The 25,273-nt window shown below is 39.7% G+C and overlaps 1 protein-coding gene across 5 annotated transcripts in view; it reads left to right on the top strand.

Moving 5' to 3' along the window:
- Positions 1 to 22,648, top strand: part of Syt16 (synaptotagmin 16) — a 224,587-nt gene extending 201,939 nt beyond the window's left edge. For 3 of the 5 annotated variants that reach the window (XM_070032147.1, XM_070032156.1, XM_070032130.1), the window contains 4 exons: positions 1,019 to 1,459; positions 2,995 to 3,102; positions 4,975 to 5,164; positions 21,032 to 22,648. In XM_070032147.1, coding sequence (XP_069888248.1) covers positions 1,019 to 1,459; positions 2,995 to 3,102; positions 4,975 to 5,164; positions 21,032 to 21,345 — 1,053 coding nt within the window. In that variant the 3' untranslated portion in view covers positions 21,346 to 22,648. The remainder of the gene's footprint in view (positions 1 to 1,018; positions 1,460 to 2,994; positions 3,103 to 4,974; positions 5,165 to 21,031) is intronic. The other 2 variants (XM_070032165.1, XM_070032140.1) reach the window with 1 other exon arrangement.
- The last annotated feature ends 2,625 nt before the right edge of the window (positions 22,649 to 25,273 follow it).

The following is a 25,273-nucleotide window of genomic DNA, read 5'->3' as shown; positions in this document are numbered from 1 at the left end:
TCAGTTACAGGCAGGAATCTCGCCTTGATTTGTAAATTTTTGATGGGGTGCTTCACTATAGTAAATGCAGTTCATCTCAATTTCCCCAGTGAGGGCATTTCTTGGAGAATACAAGTGAACTAAAGTCCATGATCAATATAAAGGGAGGGGAGCGTGTTTGGAAGTGGCCTCAGGCCACTGATGGAAATAATGTGCAGTCTGAAGCAGTTACTTTCACACCTATTACAACATCACAGGTAGATATGTATTAATGTGAACATTGCAGCTAGATGATACAGAAGCTGGGTTTTGGCCAGGGCTCCAAAAGCTAGCTGGTGGTATGGTTAAGATTTCAGTCTAGCTATTCTCTTTCTAGTGTGGCCATCCTTAATCCTTGCTTTTCAAAAATGTGACCCAAGGTCAACATTCCTTGAAAGCATCTTAGAAATATAGAATCCAGGACCCTCCCAAGAGGTAGCAAATCATCATCCATGAATGATTCATTCGGGTCCACAGTGAAGTTTGGAAAGCTCAGCTCTTTTTCTCCCAGAAAGATTTGAAAATACACTGGAACATCACTTGTCCATGGTTTTCATTTTGTCTGTAGGAGGTTGTGGTCTGCAGAGAACTGCCCCAGGCTTAAACATTTCTTCTAGGGACTCAAGGAAAAGTCACCTGGTGCTCAGTTGCATGGTTGACTTAATTTAGACCCAATATCTCAGTTGGTTTCAGTGTTAGTGGGCAGTTGTGCCTTTTATTAGTTTGTATGTATGAAAACACTTTCCAAAATACAAGAGCTTTATTTATTCATTCCAAAACCCTTTCTGAAGTCTCGCCATATGTCAGGTACTGTGCCCTCCAAGAATTCACAATCTGATGGAGAAAGATCAGTATGCAGACCTGCCTAATATAGAAGGTTATGTACTGGCAGTCAGTCAGAAAGCATGGGTTCTGAAGATGCACCAGTGGGCACCGACTTGCCAGAATGCAATTAGGTATCATCATTTCTATTCCTAATCGTTTTCTCTGCCTGCAACAGGAGCAGGATGGGTCCAGTCTGCAGGTGCCATCCAGGATCTTGGAGCCCATCTCGAAGTGTGGTGACCTTGATGTCATCTTTGAATATAGAGCTGTGACCCAGAAGCTCACAGTAACCATTGTGAGAGCACAGGGCCTCCCAGATAAGGACCGAAGTGGTGTCAACTCCTGGCAAGTTCATGTTGTGTTGCTGCCGAGTAAGAAACAGAGGGGCAGGACGAGCATACAGAGAGGACCCAACCCTGTCTTCAAGGAGAAGATCACCTTTGCCAAGCTGGAGCCCAGAGACGTGGCTGCCTGTGCTGTCCGCTTCCGCCTCTATGCTGCTCGGAAGATGACCCGAGAGAGAATGATGGGAGAGAAGCTGTTCTATCTCAGCCACTTGCACCAAGAAGGAGAAATGAAAGTGACTTTGGTTCTGGAGCCAAGAAGTAATCTAAGTGTGAGTATGTTAAAAGGTGCTGTTAATGATGAGGTATATTCGAAGACCTGGGGTTGTCAGCCCATGATTTAGTACGTTCAGCGCGTGGATCCAGATACCTTAATTTAATTTTCCATTTGGCTCTCCTCATTCTTATAAGCCATGATTTGTACTTCATGGTACAATGAGTCTTTCGTGCCTTTCTTCTTGATTATTTGATAGATGTATTCCCTATCTGTTGCCTTTTTTAAAATGCAAGTACTGGGGATGGAATGTAAAGCTTGGGCATTGTCCCTTAGCTTTCTGCTCAAAGTGTACTACCACTTGAGCTGCTTCTGATTTTTGTTCATTGGAGATAAGAATCTCATGCAATTACCTGCAGAGGCTGACACTGAACTGTGATCCTCAGATCTTAGCTTCCTGAACAGCTAGGATTACTGATTGTCCATTTTAAAAAATATGACAGCAGCAGTATGGTAGAAGACTTGGAGGAACCTGAGAGATGTTGTATTTTCAAGATAGTAGAAAAGTAGTCCTACCTCTCCCATCCCCAACACCATGATGGTGACTCTCAGAGATAGGGCTTTCAAGGCACAGCCCCTACCAAATGAGCAGGAGCAGCCTACAACAGCAGCACTGAACTCCATCCACTTCTGAGACCTTCCATTATTAGGGTCAGACTCTACCTATGTACTTCATTCTTCTACTTGCCCCAGATTGATTGATTGACTTGTAATTATGTAGTTATTTTTATTTATTTATGTGTACTTGTTCTGGGCTTGAACTCAGGGCCTGAGCACTTTGTGCTCAAGGTGAGCACCCTACCACTTGAGCCACAACTCTGTTTCCAGCTTTTTTAATGGTTAATTGGAGATCAGAGTCTCAGACTTTCCTGCCTGAGCTGGCATCGATCTGTGATCCTCAGATCTCAGCCCCCTGAGTAGCTAGGATCACAGCTGTGAGCCCCCAGCACCCAGCTTTGCTCCTGTGTTTTAAGGAGAGGCACTAGAGCTATTTTGTCTACATGATGGGCAGCAGTCCCACTCTTGCCCTAGGCTTAACGTCACTTAGGGTGAGGATCACCTTTCATCAAACCACATGCAAAGATGAAGTTATTGCCAGTCAGTCTTCCATTCAAAAGTACCATAAAGGCCAAGTGGACATAGAAATAAATCAAGCAGCTAACCTCCAACATTCCTGGTGGAGATGGATGATAATGGGCAAACTGCAGTAGTCGAGGAAAGAGGATCTGAGGGGTTGCTGTTTGTGAAGAAGGGATGGCAAGGTGGTACAACACAGAGATTAAGCAATGGAAGGGACAAGACTGGTATCATGGAGCAGCTGAGAAGTTGAGGAAGTGGCCCTGGTAGCCATCGGGTGGAGAGGGGCTTATGTTGTTTGAGGAAGGACAAAGGAAGCAGAAAGACACCCACTGAATTCTTAAAGATGCGTCTATCGCAGCTTCTATCTTCCATGACTTCTCTAGAGACAGGTTCATCCTTCTGGTGGCAAGGGCCAAACTTTTAGAATTCATCTGTGACTTCTCTGTTTTTCAGCTGATATCTTATTGGCTCAGTGTTCAAATACAACCAGCACCTGGTTCTTTACTGGATTACAGAAATCGCCTCCTGATGGTAGCCTGCCTGCTCTGCCTTTGCATCCAGGTCATGTCTCATCTATATTCAGATCCCTCTTTTTCTTAAGCTCTGGCAGAAGTATGTCTGAAATCATGGCAGATAGAAGCCATGGGAAATTTTAAAAAGTGCGACACTGTAAAGCTTAGGACTAGGCACACCCACATTTCTTACCCCCAGATCCTGGGCATTGTGGAGGGGACATAGATTGAAGGGAATGAAGGGGCCAGTGTGATGAGACATTGAAGGTAGCATTTCTTCTATTCATCAGCTATTGTTGAGCACCATTATATGCCCAAAATGAGGCTATGCACTTAGGACTGGGAGGTTTATAAGCCACAGTGCCTATGCACCAGGGTACAAGAACTGGATACAGATTCAGAATTCAATGGGTTAGACAGGCAGTTCAGTGACAGGTGCCACCCCAGAAGAGTCTATAGAAGTACAATGGTGGGGGTAACCCTCCCCTAGAAGGAAGAAAGGAGTTCATCTTCGAAACAGCAGAGCCTTGTCACACGTCAGTCCCACCTAGTCCCATAATTTAAAGATGTGTTCTAGTTTCTGGTCCTGAAGAGATGTCCATGATTTGATTAGAAAGACACTGCCTCTATCAACGTCCAGAATATTTGATACCCTCCCTCCCCTTTTATGTGGTACTGCGGTTTGAATTCGGGGCCTCATGTTGGCTAAGCAAGCACTACTCCTTGAGCCATTCTGATGAACCCTTTTGGTGCTGTTTATTTTCAAGATAGGGTCTTGCTTTATGCTTGGACTGGCCTGGACTATGATTCTATTTGTGCTTCCCTTTGCCACTGGGATGATAGGTGTGTACTACCATGCCCAGCAATCAGTTGAGAAGGAATTTCATGAATCTTTATGCCAGGCTCACCCCGCACCGCCATCCCCTGCTGCCTTCCTCTCAAGTAGCGAGGATTTCAGATGGCAGACACTGCATCTAGTGGTGTCTTTTATAGCCTTTATTTGCTGGCTTCCTGATAAGACATTTTAGGAACTTTTTTCAGATAGTAAAAAGAAAGGTTTAAGCAAAGCCCATTGTTCTTGCTTGTGGTGGGGGAGGTATGTTGGGGAGACTGGGTAGCTTAATGTGCACAGCACCACTCAGTAAGAATCAGCACCCCCTTCTGGTTTGTTTTCCTGCCCCTGTTCCTGGTGCAAAAGGCGGTACTCAGTAGAAGCATATCCACGAATAAATATGACAGCAAGCATGAGCTCTCTCCTGTATTCACCTGTTGCTTGCTGGGTCACTGAAATATACAGCTTTTTCTGTGTTGGCTCCTTTAGGAAAATGGTTGAGAAAGTGCTCATTTTTAATGCAATTGATTTCCTCAGGAGACAACATTTAGCATCTGGCATTTACCTAATAACCTTGAGAAGGAGAACTTGGGGCAAATGTTCTGTGCTGATCCATGTCTAGAGGTCATTCCTTTGATTGCTGAGACAAAATGCCTCCTGTTTTGCCACATTCATTAAAAGGGTGCAGAGAACCGAAACAAAACTCGAGCCTGGAGTGGATGGGCTCCATAGAAACACTCAGGCACAAATCACACAAGAGGGAATTTCAGAATGTATTAAATTTATTATGAGCTCTCCATGGATCCGAGGAGATTTGATTTACACTAGTAATCACATCTTTGTCTGATTGTCTTGAGAGAGAAAGTATTGAATGGAGACAGCTCTTGGAATAAATATGTCAGCTAATAATGCAGGGCTCTCACCCATGGCTGTATTCTGCAGTACATTGTCATTCACACCGAGTGCCCATTAGTAATCTTTGGCAGTCATCGAGATTGGGTCACAATTTCACCAAACATAATATCGGCTTTCTCTCTAAGAGAGGAATGTGGCATGGGCCAATGGATTCTTTGTGTTCTTCCCCTCCAGAGTGGAGAGTCTTCGCTCAGCCCATCTGCGGTTTCTCACAGTGATAGTGCTTCATCCACGCAGTCCCTGTCTCATGGAGGGGCGCCAGAGCTCTTGGTGGGGCTGTCTTACAATGCCACAACGGGCCGATTATCTGTGGAAATGATCAAAGGCAGCCATTTCCGAAACCTCGCTGTCAACCGAGCTCCTGGTAAGTGCATGTGTGTGTGCGTGTCTGCTGGCCCAGCTCTAGTCCCTCCAGAGGCAAGTTGAAAGCCATGCCTGCTTTCATCTTAATTCTTTAATTTTTCTAGTAAAAATGGTCTTGGTATGGCTTAGGCACGTTTTCACAAAGCAATACCTCTGGGGTTCTTAATGGTTTTCTATTTAATTAGAAGGAAGGTTTCTCTGATAGCTAGCTGCATCTTGACATGAAATAGACTGGCCTGTGCATCTGTGTCGTTTAAGAGGAAGTAGTGATGTCACTTCAGAAACACAGTATGTATGAACAATTAAAATCTGATCATTTGTTCTGGGCCCTCAATTTGACATTTGTCCTCCCTCCTTTTGGAGGGAGGTAGATCTGGGATGGAATTTCCAGCTCTACTGTTGAGCCAGATCTTGGGGTTTAAGCAAAAGGACTTATATAAAGGGTATAGCAGAGTGCCTAACACATAATGAGCACACAAGAAATATTTCATGGTTATGGTGGTGAAGGAACCAGATCTACGGCAACAAAGGAAAATTTTACCAGGTGAAATGGTGACCCTAGAAAGAAGAGCTCAAGATAGTCCCCATACTGTAAACCAGGGATCAGGAAGGCACCATCAGCTAACTGCTGATACCAACTGCCTTAACAAGCCTCTTAGCCTAGATAGTTGGAAACTGACCATTGAATGTAAACTAGCTCAACTTTTGCGTATCATTAAAAAAATGCTTGAAACTAAAGGCAGAGAGATAGTGGCTGTTTCTCTTCTGCCTTTTAGACTTCATGCAAATACCGCTAGTCCGAGGGACGTAATTTGTAGCTAGAATGCTAGCTGCAAGAGAGTCTGACACATGTTAATTTCTAGCTTATGATGAATGTGAATGACAGGGAGTAGAATGGAAGAGGCAGAGGCCTGTGAACCATAGGCCCCAATATCTTATTGTGAGAAGGATGGATACATGAATACAGTGTAGTATGATTGAAATAATCAAGCCAGGAAGAGTCAGGTAAGTGAAAGGAAAGGGTCAGCTCCTACAACTGAACTTAAGGTCCTAATTGTTTTTGTCCCGCACTTTTCTCTAGACCATAGTGTCTGTTGGATGTCAATATTTTGTTAGGTAAACTATTAAAGCCATCAATGCAAGTTATTACCTTGGGTAATAGAATTGATTAGGTATTTAACCCATGTTCTGTGTCATTGCTCAAAGCCAGGTGAGAGCTATTTAGAAGGCAAAAATAAGTGAGCCTCTTGCTAAATGCAGCATTGTTTTTCACAATAGCCCCATATTTATTAAGATCTGAACTGACAACTTCCCCTTTAGAGCTTTTCCTAATCTCCTATGACTTGCCAAGGTCTGAATGATATTGTAGGAAAGAGGTAGAGATTCAGAGAATGATGAAGATCACACAGATAGGGCCTTTTCAAGTTCAAGGTGGGAGTCTGTCCTTTGTGTGCTGAGTGGTAGCAGCCAAAATAGGGAAGTACAACGGAATGGTGAGAAACTGAGACTGTCAAACGGATGTGTGAATTCAAGTTCTGCTGTTGATAAAGCTGTCAGTTTCTAAAACTCTCTTGATCTCAGTTTCTTTATCTATGAAATGGATTTCATTTCAAACTATGTAGTTTGTGGACAGTGACAATACACATAAAAGCTATGATGTTGAGGTTGGTTCCATTGTGTGTTTCTAAAATTCTATCTAGAATAAAATATGCCAAAGAGGAAATTCTTGGAATGAATATTTAAAACTTCAGAAGAAGAAAGCAAGTCCCAATTTGGAAATGGGTTTAATGGGTTTAAATGGCATCAGGTGGCATCAAGACTGGCCATCGACACAGTGTTGCAATTTGACCAAACCCTAATTGACATACTGTACTTTCTTCAACCAAAAGTTATTAGAAAACAATGCTGTTGTAAGGCTATTAATTAAACCACAAACCCAGCAGTGAAGACAAAAGTTTTCTTGTCTCTGTGAAATGCTGGTACTTGAGGCCTAGATGTGTCTTATACAATTCAACACGTACTAAGAATCAAGCTATTACATTCACACCATGTACAAGAGCATTCATAGAAGCTTTGTTCATTGTAAAGGCAGATGTTCCAATCCATAGAACAGTAAACATATAAAGACATACTCTTAGTCAATAAAAAGAAGAAAAATTGAACTCAGGTTTTCAACTACATAATGTTTCAAACCTTACTGAGTGCCTATTATGTGATTGTGTTGATATGAAGTTCTACAACAAGCAGAACTAATTAATATTGGGTTAAAAACAGAGGAGTGATGTGGGTGCCAGGACATACTGGACAGGATGTGAGGGAATGTTCTTGGGTGAAGGAAATGGTCTATCTCTTGATTGGAGTGTGGGACAAAGGAAAGAATGTGTTTGTAACTACTTGTTGGATGTTACTAAGCTTTGTGCATTTTATCATATGCAAATTTAATCTTAAAAACTATAAAATATTGAACCACAGTTAATGAAATGCATGCCAAATGATGTTTAGGAATGACTAGCAATGCTAATCATTTCTAAAATGGGTGGATAGATGTTATGTATATGAGATACCAAACAAAAGTAAAGCTTCAAGGTGATGGCTGAGTCTCCATTAATGTGTATTTGGGAATTGAAGTTCTAAAATAAGGGGAAAAATAAGCTTGCCTGTTCTGGAGAAAATCAGCTGGGTTAAATGGATTTAGAAAAACCACCTAGGAGTCTTAGCTATAGAGAGGGGCCTCCACGGTTAGAAATACCCTTGTGTGTGTGTATGTGTGTGCATGCTAGTGTGTTCAAGGCTAGTATTCTACCACTTGAGTTAGATCTCCACTTCTGGCTTTTTTGGTAGTTTACTGGAGATAAGAGTCTCACTTTCATGCCAGGCTGGCTTCAAACCTGATCCTCAGAATTCAGCCTCTGAATAGCTAGGATTACAGGTGTGAGCCACCAGCACCTGGCTTAGAAACACACTTAAAGACAAATGTTAGAACATTTCAGGATTGGTATTATTCTTCTGGATTCATGTTGGGAAGGATAGTTGAGGATACCTTCCATGGTACTCCCTAATTCACATCCATCCATGAAAAATCTAAGGCATCTATTCCTTACCTAATATAGAGAAGTAGATCTATGCATCTATGTATCTATGTACCTACCTACCTACATACTTACCTACATCTACCTATCTATCTATCTATCTATCTATCTATCTATCTATCTATCTATCTATCTATCTGTGTGTGTCAATCTATCTATTGTCGTGGTGAAAATGTCTATAAAGTGTTGTTTGGAATCATATAGGTGGGCTATTTGAAAATTATTAAAACTAGCTCATAAAGCCTATTCATAAACAATAGTTAAATGAGGCAGCGGTACTAACTGATCTTAGTCCATACCAACTAACAAAGTGCCCTCATTCCAGTCCCTTTCAGGGTAATATCTCATTTAGTTCATGCAGTCAGTGTTCAGCTATGTTGTTGTCATTGTTATTAAGATGATAATAGACTAGTCTACAAATCTGTTGGGCAAGGATAGTCCTCAGGTTCTGTATATGGATGATTGCCTAGGAGAAAAAGTAGTTTATGGTGTCTGGTAGCCATCTGAAATGCTTTTGGAAATGTTATCAATAAGTATTAGATCCATTTAGCTGGGTATGGTGGCACAGACCTATAATCCCAGCACTCAGGCTGATGCAAGTGGATCATGAGTTCAAGGACTGGCTAGGTTGCCTAGCTTGAACTACATAGTGAGACTCTGGTCTAGGAAAAGCAAAACAAAACAAAAAGGAGTTAGAAGCATCTGATTATCTATCGGCTTTGTTCTGATGAAAAAGCAATTCAGTTATGATGTAACAGCTCGAGTCTCAGCCACCCTCTTTGCCTCAGCAATGAGGTTAACAAGGGAAAGGTAGATACACATGCTTTGTTAAAACAAAAAGTCAGCTTCTACGGGCACATTCCCCTCTCCATCTTCATCTTCGCTATGCCTCGTGCTCCAATGTGTTGCTGCATTGTGTACACGTGTGTATATATACACACATATAATGGTCCTTGTCAAAAGCTATCATTAAGATGTCCCCTCCAGTTAGAAATAGCACAGCTCCCAGCTTCTCAGCATGTGCACGATTAGCCACACGTGATAATTACAGCCCAAATGATAATACTTAACAGCAGCAGCCTATTAACCTTGTTAGGCACTCACAATAGCAGACACGAGAGGAAAGAAAAACAAAAAAGCAAAGCAAGCTGCCTCATGTTTCCTGTGAAGAACAAGCAGGGTGCTAAGAGTACTCTACAAATGGAGTGCAGGGGGAAAGTTGGGGGGGGGGAGCCAGTAGAAATGAACACACATGGCACATAGGACCTGCTTTAAAAACCTGGGTCCAATGTTCAGTCAATTAACGACAGTTTACTAGTACCCACCATCCATTCAAAATTCAGACCCTTATCAAGGGATAAGGGATAAGATATGGCCATTCTTTATCTGCATCAACTGATTTAATTCTCCCAAGGATCAAATTAGACAGAAAATCTTAAGAACCATAGAATAGAAGATAGTTACTATGGCATATGAATTGTTTCTGGTATGTTTGAACACCCAGTGACCTACAGTGGAAGTAGAACAGACTCCCAAGGGTAATGGCCAAACCTAGAGGAAAATGGGACAACACCACCAGCAACAATAATAACCACAACAACATCTTAAGAGATGAATATTCAACTTAGCAGCTCCTTCTTCTCTGAGTGAATGAAAGATAAAGTTCCTTTCTACACAGCTTGAAAGGGCACATCACTGAATGAAGTACTAAATAATGTAGAAAGAAAGAAATTGGAATTAGAAGGAAGTAATGGGATACAAGAAGAAATAATGAACAAAGAAATTGGCAGACATGTACATAAACATACATGGATTGTATTCAACAAAAACAGGAATGGTAGTAAAAATGATTAATCTTGGGCGGAAAAATGCACAGTGGAAATAAAGTCCAGGCAGATACATGAGGGATTAGAAGAGGAGATGAAAACCAGAGAATTCTGAGGTCTTCGTTTGCTTAAGAAGAGGGTAGAAAGCCAGGCATGGTAATGCTCTCCTGTGATCCCAGAATTCCAGAAGTTGGGCTCTCATGGGTGTGGGACCAGCCTGGGCTACATAGTGAGACCCTATTTCAAAAACATAACAAACAAACAAATAAGAGGATAGTAGAGGAAATGGCGCTATAGCTCAAGTGGTAGAGCGCTCACCTTAAGCTGGAGAGCTGAGGGACAGCGTCCAGGCCCAGAGTTCAAGCCCCATGACCAAAAAAAAAAAAAAAAAAAAGAGGATAGTAGAGATATCACCTGTGATCAAATGATTATTTTTAAGAATATCTTATTATCTTTAAATAGTTGTTCTAAGGAGTTGCCATTTAATAAAGCAGCTGATGAATACAGTATGTCTTGATCAGTGGTACCCCCATCATTCTCACCCATTCTTCTCAGATAGTTTTTGACAAGGACATCAAGACCATTCAATATATTTGTTTTAAGTTTACTGGGAATGAAGTTGGAGCCGTATCTGTCTAGTTTCTCTTCAGATCATCTAAATCTTTTGCCTTTTACCATATCTGTCATTATATACAAAAATCAACTTAAAATGAATCAAAAACCTAAGTGTAAGATCTAAAGTATTAACTTCTTTGAAGAAAACATAGAGCAAAATCATCATGACATTGAGTTGGGCAATGACGCCAAAGTTCTAGGCAACCAAATAAAAAGTAGAGAAACTTGACTTTGTAAAAGCTAAGAAACTTGCTCATCCAAAGATAACAACAGAGTCCCTAGGCAATCAGAAGATGTGAGAAATCTACATAAATCATCTATCTGAAATGATGTTGTTACCCAGAACATATAGTGAAGTCTTTAAACTCAGTAATAACCTCTAAACAATATGGTTTTGGAATTTGTAAAGAACTTGAATATACATTTCTCCAAAGAAGACATACAGATGGCTAGCAGGAATATGAAAATGTGTTTAACTTCACTAATTATCAAAGAAATACAAATCATAATCATAGTAGGATTATTCCTCACAGATATTAGGATAACTTCTATTTAAAACCCCACCACACACTCATGGACTAGTCAGGAGGCTGAGAGCTGAGGTTGAAGTTCAAAGCCAGCATGGACGGGAAAATCCATTAGACTCTTACCTCCAATTAACCAGCAAAAAGCTGAAAGTGAAGCTGTGGCTCAAGTGGTAGAGCACCAGCCTAAAGAGAAAAGGCTAAGTGACAGTACTCAGACCCTGAGTTGAAGCTTCAGTTCCTGAACGTGTGTGTGCACATGTGCATGCATGCACACACACACACACACACACACACACATATCACATGCAAAATAAGTGTTAGTGAAGATATTGAGACGAGACTCTTCTGCTTTGAGAGTGGGAATATAAAATGGTACTGAAAAAAGCAGCATTGTTATATTAAAAAAATCAAATTACCATATGTTGAAGCTATTCCCTTTGTGAGTCAGCAATAAAAAGAACTGAAAGGCTCGCGAGCTATTTGTACAACCATGTTCACAGACACACATAATTCACACGAGTTAACAGATGGAAACAACCTAAGTATCCACGGGTGGATTAATGAATAAGTACAATATGGATCTACATACAAAGGCTTATAGTCAGCCTTAAAAAGGAAGGAAATCCTGACATATGCTACTGTTTAAACACGGAGGACACTAAACTGAATTAAAATAAGCCAGTTGCAAAAAGATGTTGCAAGACTGCACTTATTGGAGGCACTTAAATAGAAAAATCATAGAGACTGACTGTAGGATGGTAATTGGTCACCAGAGGTCACCAGGGCAGAGAGAAATGGAAAGTTGGTGCTTGATGTGGATAGATTTTCTGTTTGTACAAGATGAAAAAGAGTTCTGGAGGTATATGAGAGTTATGACTCTATGACATTATGAACATATTTAATCAGACTCCACTGGACACTTTAAGTAAAGATGATGAGGTTTATGTTAGCTGTATCTAAATTTCTTTTTAATTGGGAAAAATACATCCAAGAGATTTTAGAAGATACTGTGAAATCAGGTTGTGAATAAGAGCTGGTGTAAAAGCTGGTTGTTTAGATGGATGCCATCTATGAAGAAAAATTATTCAAAACAATTAGGAGGCTTTACATATATGTATGGGGGACCATGGTCTTATAGGATCTCTGTGCTTTCTGCTCATTTGTTTTATAAACCTAAAAATGCTCTCTAAAAAGTAGTCTATTAAAATGAAGAAGTTAGAAAAAGAAAAGTGGAGAAACTGATTAATCTTAGAAATGAAGTTTACATGGTAAAATTTTAATAGATTAGTGAGAATAGAAAAAGCATAATCAATTCAATAGAAAACAGATCTTTTATTTTGAAAATAATAAATTATCATGAAGTAATTGTACAAAGGGGTTTCAATTCAACAGGATAATGTATTTTAAAAGCATAGAGAATTCAGAATAACTATTGTTAACCCAAATAGCAAATATAAATCAAAATGTGCCAATAGTCATAATAAATATAAAGGGACAAAAATTGCCCATAAAAGACAGATATAAAATTTGTTGTGTTGGGGGATAGGGGATAGTGCACTTCTGTAATCCCAGATAATTGGGAAACAAAAGTAGGAAGACCAAGGTTGCCAGACTGGCCTGGGGGGAAAAATGTGATCCTATCTGAAAAAGCACCAAAAAGCAAAAGGACTGCAAACATCACTCACCAGTAGGAATGCTGGTCTACCAAGCACAAAGCCCTGGATTCAATCCTTAGTGCTCCAACAGAAAAGGATTAGATGATTATTTCCATTCCTCCCTCCCATTGCTCCCTGTCCCCTTCCCTCACATACTCCGTAGTTTATATTGGGTTTATGTACCTTTATAATATATAAGGGGAAAATAAAACCACTATTTGCCAACAAGTTGGGCTTAGCTTAGGAATGCAAGAATGATTTAGCATTTGGAAAATCTGCTAGTCAAATTGACATATTAACTACTTAATGAGAAAACATGGTTATTTCAATAAATGCAAATAGAAGCCTTTGATAAAAATGGTTTGTGGGAAAGATTATTATCTCTATAGATGCAAATAGAATCTTTTGATAAAATGCACCATTCATTAGTGATAAAAATAACTCTTAGCAGATGTGTGGTAGACGATGTGTCGATGTAGACTAAGCTAGAATGCTTTAACAAATAGACTTTGCATTCTCAGTGGTTTAACACAGCTGAAGCTCTCTTCCTATCACAGTCCAGATGGAGTCCTGGGAGTTTCCTCTAAAGCTCTAAGACCAACAGGCTCTTTCCATTTCCTGAGCCAAAAATAGTATACTGTTGCCCTGGGGGGCAGGGAGGGATTGCCTGGGGCATTCGTTGCTTGAGGAGGAGTTGTTGAAGGTTGTGGATTGAAGAAGACAGTACTTTGCAAAGTCAGAATTCAGTCAAATCTCCTGGAAGGCCACACCCTTATTTTGCAACTTAATCTGAATTAATTACTGCAATATTCACCTAGGGAGGTTTAGCAGGCAGCCTTCCTTGCTCAAAGTGAAAGTCCATCTTACTGTTTGGAGGTCTGGGAAGCAATCAGTTTCAAATTACTTTTAGGTCCAAATTTCTGTATTTCTCTTTTTTTTATTATGTGAACAATTTATTTTTAGATTTATAAAAGGACGCTAAATATCATAATGAAATATTTACCACATGTGTTACAAAAATTGAATGTATGTATAGAAATACAAAGCTAAGGTCATGCTATTAGACAATACTATAACCAATCATTCAGAATATGAATAGTCTATATGTATTGCTTAGAGAATCTATAGACATCAACTTCATGAATCTTTTGGCTTTCCCATATCAGACATCAGTTATTGTATTGTAGTTTTCTTTTTCCTTGCACATTTGGTTAGTTCTTTCCCAAGCTTACTCCCTACTACTGACCCCAAATTAAGCCAATAATTTCAAACACTACAAGAATTTTCCCCCAATTGGTTTCCCTAGAGCAATAAATCATTAGGCATGTGTTATTCCCTTCTGAGTTACAGCAGATGGCAGGTGTACCATCATATAATATGGACTACATATGCATCTCATCCATCCTTATCTTCTGATATTAGTTTCTTCATAAACTGGAATCCAACTTGTAAGCCATTTCTCATTCTTATTATTTAATGATGGCAGCATTTTAGTCTAGATTACTATTCCTAGTCAGATATCACCAGGAAAGTAGAAAATACATTAGGTGTCAGAAGTTGTTTAATACTGAGTTTGCCATTGGAAGTTTGAGTAATAAAGATGAGGAAGTTCAGGCTTCATGGGGATGATCTATATGTACAAAGAAGGCCTGAGTACTATGAGGAATCTGAGCACCGTGGACAAAAATCTTCCATACATGACCACAGCTGGCTGTAGACAGTTCTGGCTCCTTTGCTCTCCATTTTCCTTTCTCATGCAAGTATATCTCATTAGTCTGAAGAAACTTATTGGAAAGGGATTTAGGGAATTTATTTTCAAGACTTCATACATTTTTAGTATAGAACAGGTCTTAGGAAGGTGGAAACAGAATTGTGTCTCAGTTCACTCATACCTACTTAGCACAGAAGGGAACTTTCTGAACTCCATAGTTCAAGGCAGTTTAGTAACAAAAGAAAGAGAAAATAAAAGGTTAGAACTTGAAAGAAACAAAACTTCCATGCTTTATAGAAAAATCTGATTATCTTTCCATTGCCTTACAAATGGAGTGATGTCATTCTTTCTCATGGAACCATAGAAATCCATTGTGTATATATACCACATTTTCTTGATCCATTCATCTACTGAGGGGCATCTGAGTTGGTCCCATATCTTAGCTATATGCTAAATAATACTGCAATGGACATAGTTGTGCTAGTAGCTTTAGTGTGGCCTTGTTTGTGATCATTCAGGTAAATCATATTAAGTGAAGTAAGCCAGATACAAAGAAACATAGACCCCATGGTTTCCCTCATTTGTAATAATTAGGATATGTCTAGGATAGTCCTAGCAGAGTATCACAATAGCTCAATAGCTATGTACATATGACCATACAAAATGATGCTAATCAAAATGAACTCCAAGATAATGGAAACAAGAGGATTTTGTTTTGTTTCTTTCTCTTTGTTTTTTAATGTTCTGTATGAAGTTATTTCTTTTTTCTTTTGTTGTTTGTCTTCCCCTTCCCCCGCCCCCCACCTGCCATCCCCTTTGGTTTATCTCCTGTACTCTGTGTCTTGCGTATAAGTTTATCTGCTTTGGGGAAAGGTAGGGGAATAACAAAATGGTGAGACAATGGACAAAGGGTGAACCAATGCAACAGCAATACTCACAAGACACTATGTTGGAAATGAGCTTTACAACTTGGGGCAGGGAGGAGTTGGAGGGGAGGGAAAGTGGGAAAAAACAAGGGAGGGGTAACAATGTTCCACATGAAATGTACTCATTACCTTACTTATGTAACTGTATCCCCTCTAGCATCACCCTTACAATAAAATACAAATTTAAAAGTCTAATTATCTGTGTGTGTGTGTGTGTGTGTGTGTGTGTGTGTGTGTGTGTGTGTGTGTGTGTGTGTGTGTGTGTGTGTGTGTGTGTGTGTGTGTGTGTGTGTGTACATGAGTCTGTACCAGTTCTGAGACTTGAACTCAGGGCCTAGACACTATCTTTATTTTTCTCACTCAAGACTAGTGTTCTACTACTTGAGCCCCAGTTCTACTTCCAGCTTTTTGAGTCTTATTTAGAAATAAGAGATTGATTTTCCTGGCTGCCCTGGTTTCCAACCACAACCCTCAGATCTCAGCCTCCTGAGATGGAGGGATGAGCCACCAGCACGCAGAATAATCACCTACATTTAAAATGTTAAAAAAAAAAACTTACAAAAAATTTAAAAAGCAACTGTGTTCAAATATATCAGCAATAATTAAAAGATAGACTTTTAGAACATTACTATTATAATAAAAGTTAACATGAATAACAGATGAATACGAAAGTTATAGGAGAGAGGAAAAAGTGCTAACACCTTTTGCAAAACACAAAAGGAAACTAATTGATAGCTAGATATACCATGTTCATCAATGTGAATATTTTCAAAAACTTTTCCCAAATCATTTCATTTACTAAGTATAATCCCAGTCAAAGTCTCAACTGGGTTTTTGTTGTTGTTTGTTTTGTTTTGTTTGTTTTTTAAAGAATTTGTCTACCTGCAAGATCCAGTTAAAGCAAGAAAAGATTGAAATAGCTGGGACAGGATTTGAAAAGATGATAGAGGGATTAATTATAGTAGATAAGAAGATACCATAAAATGCTGATAATTATATTATCAGGCTTATGGAAAGACCCACAGGCCTGAACCTTGATATCTGATAGATTAAGTGATACAAATCAGTTGGGAGAGATAATTATTATTTAATGAATAGTGCTTCTCATATAAAAATTGGTTAGATCTTTTCCCTTACTACATAAAGACTAGCTGGATTAAAGATCAAATCAGAAAAACAGTTCCTAAGATATGTAGAAGAAACTATGAGACACTAATAATAGCATCAACTGAAAAGAAACACACTGGATAAACATGATTCCACAAAAAGGTTACGTATTTTTACTATAAAAACAACTATAAACAATAATTGGGTGATGTGGCTTATGCCTTCCATCCTAGCCATGTGGGAAAAGCACAAATAGAGGATCATAATCCACTGGTGCCTGACCTTAATTTTTTTAATACACAGAATACTGTTGAATATATTTTGGATATCTTCATTTATATCGACTTATATAATAAGGGTTCAGAAATATGCCAAACAAGCAACCAAAAAAAAAGATCAAACCTTCAAATTTGTAATAAATTAAAATTGCACAAGAAAGAAAAATAAATTTTTAATAAGAAAAAAAACATACATGGAGATGAACTACACAGGTAGAAGTTGAACATATTGTAGAATGCTCAATAATCTTCAGTTGTGACACTTATTTCTTAAACATTGGACAACAATGCTAATGATCTCAAGTTGGTATGGATGAGATTATTCTCCATTCTCTCTCTTTTTTGGGGGGGGTGCCCAGTCGTGGGCCTGAACTCTGGGCCTGGGCGCTGCCCCTCAGCTCTTCAGCTCAAGGCTAGCGCTCTACCACTTGAGCCACAGCGCCACTTCTGGCTTTTTTCATTTTGCTTATGTGGTGCTGAGGAATCGAACCCAGGGCCTAAGGCATGCAAGGCAAGCGCTCTACCACTGAGCCATCTTCCCAGCCCCTCTCCATTCTCTTGTATGTTTGCAATACTTTGTAAGTATTAATAAGTCAAAAGGGAAGGTTGGCTAAATGGTCATATTACATTTCTTTGCCTTGTATTGCAGAGATTCATGGGGACTCTGACCCTACTCTATAGTTCCATTGGCAGGATCTTATGCTGTGAATGGCAAGATTTTTGTTCAGTGATGAACTACTGAGCCCTATATTGTTTCTTTGAAAAAAATGCCTCTGAGTTACGAATGACTTAGTTGGTGCTATGTTAAATTGGGTTTTGTGCACCATTGTAAGCATTTTAATATATACCAATAAAGCCATTGACAGGACTGCCAAAGGGACCATGAGCCCATTCAGCCTTCAGGCAATGGCTCCATGTTAGTAAAGATGCTATCAAGCTCTCTGAATTGTCATCAGAAAATAAAATACTGCTCAGTACTATTTTATAGCCAGTATGATCAATTTCCAGAGTTAAGTCAACACTCATTTAAGTTGGATACACCTGAACTCTTTATCTGTTGGTTTTACTGGTACTTTCTTCAAAGTCAGCACTGAGCACCCTCCCTCCCAAAAAAAAACCCAGTCACCTTCCCCAGATATTCCTTAATAGTAAGATTTCTTGGATACAATCCCAGCTCTGAACATTAAGAGGTCAACTTGCCAGTGTTGATGAAAACTTTCCTTTGGAACTGGACAATCTAACACATTTTCCTTCCTTTGGTCAGGACCGGATTATTTCTAAAATTATTTCCCCTCTTGTGTCTTTCATATATGATCCAACCTCTGTAATGGTGGTTCATAGTAACTGGTCTTTGTCAGCCTGAGAAAATGATCTTGTGACAGAAGAAGGCTTGAAACTGCTCCTGATGAAATGAGCATGACTTAGTTTGCAAAATGAACTCAATTCTTTCTGGCTTGACAGCAGAACTGCCACAGTCAGTTGGCACCTGGATTGAACTCCTCCCGCAGGAAAGAGTAGCTGGATCTTGGAGGTAAGGCAGGCACACTCCCCATTGTCAGTTTTCTGACAGCTTTTCCCGTGGAACAGTTTGAAGAGTGGAGAGCCCTGTTTCTGAGACAGAGAAGTGTTTTCACACCTGAAGTGTAATTTCACACCTTGTGTTTCTCAGCAGATAAGTGCATAAAATAACACATCAAACTGGAATAGAAAAAGATCAACATACAAAGAAAACCGCAGGTTGTAATTTGTTTCCTACCTTACAATGCTCTTGGAGGGAACAGTAAATTACAGAGATCTGGCTTTGTACTTTAAAAAGTTTGACTGGTGGTTAGGTGGGGAAGTGAGCTGTAAATACTAATCAACTTTCAGCCTCCAGTGAACAGAACATACAGAATGATGGGGAAATATCTTGACATTTAGATGTGTGTGTGTGTGTGTGTGTGTGTGTGTGTGTGTGTGTGTGTGTGTGTGTGTGTGTGTGTGTGTGTGTGTGTGTGTGTGTGTGTGTGTGTGTGTGTGTGTGTGTGTGTGTGTGTATGTTCTTATACTGGGGCTTAAACTCAAGCCCTTGGAGCTGTCCCTTAGTTTTTTAGCTCAAGGCTGGCATTTTACCATTTAAGCCACATCTCTGCTTCTGGCATTTTGGTGATTAATTTGAGATAAGAATGTCACAAACTTTTCTGCTCAGGCTGTTTTTTTTTTGCATATGTACTATTTAATTGTTATATGTATATAGCCTACCAGAAAGCTTAGCATAGGTCTTCATAAATAACATTTCCTCTGAAACAACACTAGATATACAACATGAGTAAGGAGTTATTAACCCCAGCTTTCTTTCTTTCTTTCTTTCTTTTTTGAAAGTTATGTATCCATCTGTCTATTTTTGCTTTTTGTGCTGATATTGGAGCTTGAACTTAGGGCCTTATACTCTCTCTTAGCTTTTTCTTTTTTGGTTGAGATTAGGTGATTACATAAATTTCACAGTATTGTGGAGTAGTGATACTTAGTTAAAGTCACAAACACATTTTAACCTTCACAAGGAAAATTGACATTATCATAGTCTATAAAGTTTGGGAATTCTATGAGCTTTGAAAATACAATTATTTCTTCCACATCAGGTGATGTTTACATTTCTTTCCTTTTGCTTAGTGTAGGCTGTTCCTTCTTTCGTTCTCATTCCTCCCTTCCCATCCCTGTCTTTGGGTTGCTTAGTTCATTTTCATCTATGTCCAGTGCAGCTGATGGGCTCCTCTGTTGTTTGTTTTCCCATTTCTCACTGATTCTGTCCTCCTCCTAGCTTCCCTCCATTGCGTGCATATACATATACCATATATGTGGTCAAGAACATGGAGTCATTTAGCAATGATACGACAAAATGAATGGGCAGTCCTTTGTTTCTGGTTTTAAATCATGATCGCCATAATTTAGCCTCCTGAGTAGCTAGGCTTACAGGAGTGATCCACAGCACCTGGCACATTTAGATTTTTTTTTTAAAGGATAGTACACATCTAAATGAGGACTCAAAATTGCATTTAAAAATTAAAAATGCACAGTCTTCTGATACAAGGGTTATATAATGAGTTTGTAAGTTTGAAAACTTAAGACCAGAAGAAAAAAAAGAAGAAAGTTGAGTTGCCTGACTAATCTTGTATACTCCTCCCAATAAATATTAAGTAATAGGTGAGTTTTGTGTTGAGGGGACCAGTAATCAAAGCACTCTCTCTCTCTCTCTACTACTGGAAAGTGGGCAGTCTTTACAGGTGAGTCAGGGAATGCTTTAAGGGTGGTAAATGCTGAAATGATAGAAACCAGGTCATCGAAGATTCCTAGGGAAACTGATGTCCAAACTCAACAGACTAATTAATAGAAGTTATGGGAAGGTGGTTATCTGTTGAGATACCAGGGATTGGGGAGCATGCACAAAAAGGAAAGGTGAAGGCAAAGTGGGAAATCATACATGAGATGGTCCATGGAACGTGTAGAAAGTGAGAGACTTGTCTGAACACTAGTGTCAAGCAGTCATCTGATCATGAAAAAGAGAGAAAAGTATTCATGTCTATCTTGTTTTATAAATAAATTGTGGATGAAGATCCATGCATGTCCACAGACACCATGGCATATAGGCAAATGCGGGTTCTAATGAATGTCAGCAACATGCCAGATTCTGAGCTGCATGAAATGCTAACGTAGCAATCCGTCCCCTCACCCCCACCCCAGTACCAGGGCTTGAACTCAAGTCTTACTGTCTCTTAGCTTTATTTAATTCAAGGCTAATGCTCTAGCAATTGAGCCACAGCTCCATTTCCAGCTTTTTGGTGATCAACTGGAGATGAGTCTCACAGATTTTCCAGTCTGGGCTGACTTTAAACCACAGTCCTCAGATATCAGCCTTTTGAGTAGCTAGGATTACAGTCAGGAGCCACTGGTACCTGGCTTAGTCCCTTCTCTTAAATAGTTCCAGGAAGATGTGTTGGTCCAACAGTACGGACAGAGCTTAAAGACACTGATGAGTATGTTGGAAGGGGAAAGTTGCAGCCCATGTACATAAATAGTACCTCTAAAATAAGAAAACGGAGAGCACTGATGTTTTCTCTCACCTTCCTCTCTCTCTTCTCTTCTTCTTTCTGTCCATAGATACATATGGAAAACTCTTTCTTCTTAACTCTGTGGGCCAAGAGATGTCCCGCTGCAAGACGTCCATTCGACGTGGTCAGCCCAATCCCGTGTACAAGGAGACCTTTGTTTTCCAGGTGGCCCTCTTCCAGCTTTCTGATGTCACCTTGATGATTTCCATTTATAACAGGCGTGCGATGAAGCGGAAAGAGATGATTGGCTGGGTTGCTCTGGGCCAGAACAGCAGTGGAGAAGAGGAACAGGATCACTGGGAGGAAATGAAGGAAATCAAAGGCCAGCAGATCTGCAGATGGCATACTTTGCTGGAATCCTAGGTGTGCCAACCAGCATTTGTGTGCTATGTCTATCTGAATCCCGGGCATGGCTGGCTGCTGACTATGTCTTATATCATGGCAGGCTTCTTGGGCTTTCAAATAAAAACCCTAGGACATTCTGAGTGGGAGCTTTGGGTTTCTCAAGGACTTAATTTGGTTTTACACGTTACAATAAAAAAAGAGACACACAGCCAAGTGTACAATATGGGAAATATTACTTTAAATTGAGACTACTGACAATGAGATAATTTGTGCTAATAGATTATTGAGTTTTGGTTCACACTGTGGGATAAAGCTTTCCCTGCTGTCTCTGTTTGCTTGGAGAGTAACCTGTGATTGCAAGGGAGCTGTTAAATGTTACGATTTGCAATCACTTAGGTGTATGAGTCAGAGATGTCTGAGTACAAAAAATACAGAATAGGATCAGAGGCTTAGTCTTGTGGAAAGATGTAAATATAATCTATAGTCCTTTATTTCACATTTTTCTCTTTATTAAATTCCGTTTACCTACAAGTCAATATTGCTGTGTGCCAGTGGCTCACACCTGCATACCTAGATAATCAGGAGGCTAAATTCTTTCTTCTTCCTTTTTTTTTGTCTAAGACTGGGACTCCAACTTGGTAACTGGTGCTTTCGCTCATTGGCTAGCATTCTACCAAGTGAGCCACATCTCCAATCCCAAGAAGGCTGAGCTCTGAGGATGGCAGTTTGAAAAGGCAGGAAAACCCACAAAACTCATCTCCAATTAATCACATAAAAAGTACAGCTGTGGCTCAAGTGATAGAGTGCTAGCCTTGAACAAAAGAAGTTAAGGGACAGTACTAAGACCCTGAGTTCATACCCTAGTACCTGAACAACAAAAAGTCAGTATTATCAATTTGTGCTTCTGAAATAAATTTGTCTCAGATCTATATTATGGTTTCTATGCGACTTGATGAGATGAATCATTTTGGAGCTGGAAACAGTTTAAAAACTACCTTTGTAAGACTTGTATCCTTTTGAGATGTAAGATTTCAAACTTGTAACCTTTAAGGTTTTTACACTCTTTCTCAACTAATAAAAAATTTAAAGACTGATAAGAAAACAAAAAGTAACATATGTAAGTTAATGGATTTATTAATTTTTCTGCATCTGATATTTTTTTGGGTTACCCTTTTCTAAAATTGACGAGATATACTCATGCATATATTTTGAATGTTCTTTTGCATGTAAACCACACAAATTTTGTGCAATCTTTTCTGTCAATTGTTAGAGCATAGTAAATGGCACACAGTAGGTTTTTAATAAATATTGATTTGATTGACTCTTGGAAATGAGTGTGTGAACACCTGTGAGTGAAGAGATCATTTCTGCTCATAGGGAATGACACTTCTTTTTTTTTTTTTTTTTTTTTTTTTTTAGTATTGTAAGTGCCAGTTGCTGCTGCTGCCATTTTTTATGGCATTTACAGCGACATATATCAGTCACAACTTGCATTCTGGGCACATGCTACTTATCCAGAACACTGATCTTGTATGATTATGAGCCTAGACTTTTACTTATGAGTGACTTTTACATATTTATGCAGTGCATGTTTATTGTCTTGATTCCTAGATCTGAGCTCTTAATTCCAATTATTTTAAATTAGCAGTCATTAAAAAAGGGTGGTTGGGGATGGGGGGAGGGGATATACATTTAACCCTGTGCCCAGCATTATAGCTTTTCTGAGCAATTACTGAGTTACTTATTTTTAGCTTTTCTATTTCATTGTTGACTTTTTTCCCTGTCTGTGGGAGAGTGATAGCTTAGTGATAGATGTATACAGTCAGGAACACAGAACTCCTCCTTGCCTCTACATTTTGACAGATTGTAAGCGTGGGCTGTAACACTTGAAGAACATATTTATTCCTTGCCGAATGTAATGGTAATCCTGGTAAGTCCAGACTAGAGAGCATGGGATCCCTCTAATAGGATTTTAGGGTTCAGTCTTTGAAAGAAATGATTTCATGTGGGAGAATCAGAATTTTCACAATAAAGTAATTTCTTCACTTATTTTCAGGCCCTGACATTTCCTATAAACTGCTGTTCAGTTTTTGGATGAAAATCTATGGAAGAAAACCATGCTCCTTTGGGAGCTTTGCCCTTTCCTTGGGAAAGAGCTCCAAGTGTTCTAGCATGATACCTATCAAATGCTGAGTGGGCTATGGATTGGCCCTGCCATTGAGTAGACCTGAGTGTGATTGATTAAGTAGCAGCCCAAAGAATTGACTTTACCCATCCCTTACTCCTCTTTATGCCTTGTGTGTAAAAGGGGGAGTTCAGCGCAGCCTGGTTATGCCTTCCTTTCTGCAGCCGCATAATAGCGGCATTCATTTGAAAATTAACATTTGAAAAAAAATCTGTCTATATTGTACAGACAGCCGTGGGCTTTCCTCCACGTCTTTTCCTGCTCTGTGTGTTGCTGGCAGCCATTGTTTGCTGACACCCAGCGATCACCTGTACTTCCTATTCTGCTTCCTTGACCCAACCCAGTTTTAAGGTTTTCTGTGGGGACCCTGAAGATATCCTAGTGTGCTCCATCTGCTTTGCCAATAGCCTGTCTGTGAAGCACTTGACAGGAATGTGTACTATTTTAAGGGGAAAGAATGCCTGAAAAGCAATTTTTTATTTGTGTAATTTTCCTGTGCTGTTGCTACTCGCCATATAGAAAGCATGTACATCGCAAATGTACAGTGACAGTCACTCTCCGCTGACTGCATAAACACAAAATTCTAAAGACTGGAAGCGTTCACATAGGAAGCTGGCTTTTTTTTATATATAAAAAGAAAATCTTGATTTGAATTTCTAGTTTAGCAAGATATTTTGATTTTTTTGTGCACTTAAATTCCCTGATTTTCTTGGCAAAGTCTAGACACAAATGCATCTCGCATGTTTCTCTCCTCCCCTCCTCCCCCCACCCCCCACTGGAGCTTTTACATCTCCATTTGCTTTTCAAAAGAGTTATGAAAGAGAATGAATTAGTTCTTGCAATGTGAGAGCTGCTTTTGCCTGTTTCTTGTGGCTAATGGTTAAAAGCTCATGGGGTGTTTGACATGGAAGCAGAGCTGGTTGCATGGGAAGTGCTTGCTTTGATTATTATTTTTTTTCCTGAAAAGCATGATTCTTTAAATAAGATTGAAAGTAAACAATGCAGTAGGTTTATGGAAACCTGCTTCATTCTGTGCCTTCTTTCAGGGGCTGGGTTTCCACTGAATGGAGAAGAGCTGGTTTCACCAGCCATGGCAGTGGCTGTTGTACTGCATGCTCCCCTCTCACCGTTGTTGAATGTTTAAATGGGCCTTTCACCACACAGCTGAACACCTGCTCTCGGTCCCCTCTCCTTCCCTGGCTCCCTGTGTGAGGCATGCTTGTTTGGGATACTGGTTTTGCTGATGCTACAAAACTATGGGGAAAGGGAAGGGGGTGGGAAGGGTTCTAATTTCTCAAACAGAAGAAGAATTTGTAATGCCTTTGGATGTCTCGTGCTCACGATTCCACCTCCACAAAGCCTGAGAGAGAACCATCCCCGTGTTTGCAAAGGGAAACAAGCGTGGAGTGTTGCATCATCATTCACATTAAGCACAGCACACTAACTCTGACGTCTTTCAAGAACAGTTCGGGATTGGATCTCAAAGGGTGATACTCCCCAAAGTGCTAGATGCCACAATAAGCCTGAAACACACCTCTACCTTTTCCAATAGGTACATCTCCCAGTATTTTATTATCATTGTTACCTCTTAGTCAATTTGTACTGTGGCCATACTAGATGGACCTTCTCAGAGAGCCAAAACCTCTTTTCTTTCCAAGTGAAGCATTACTTAAGCCTCATAGCCACTAAATGGCTCTTTCACTGCAGATGTTGAACTGTGAGTTCCCCTAGAGCTGGTGATTCCTGTGCAGTAGAAGACTT

Source organism: Dipodomys merriami, unplaced genomic scaffold (assembly GCF_024711535.1).
Source record: "Dipodomys merriami isolate MVZ:Mamm:240054 unplaced genomic scaffold, mDipMer1.0.p SCAF_1, whole genome shotgun sequence".
NCBI classification, from domain to species: domain Eukaryota; kingdom Metazoa; phylum Chordata; class Mammalia; order Rodentia; family Heteromyidae; genus Dipodomys; species Dipodomys merriami.
This window is presented reverse-complemented; position numbering and strand designations above follow the sequence as displayed.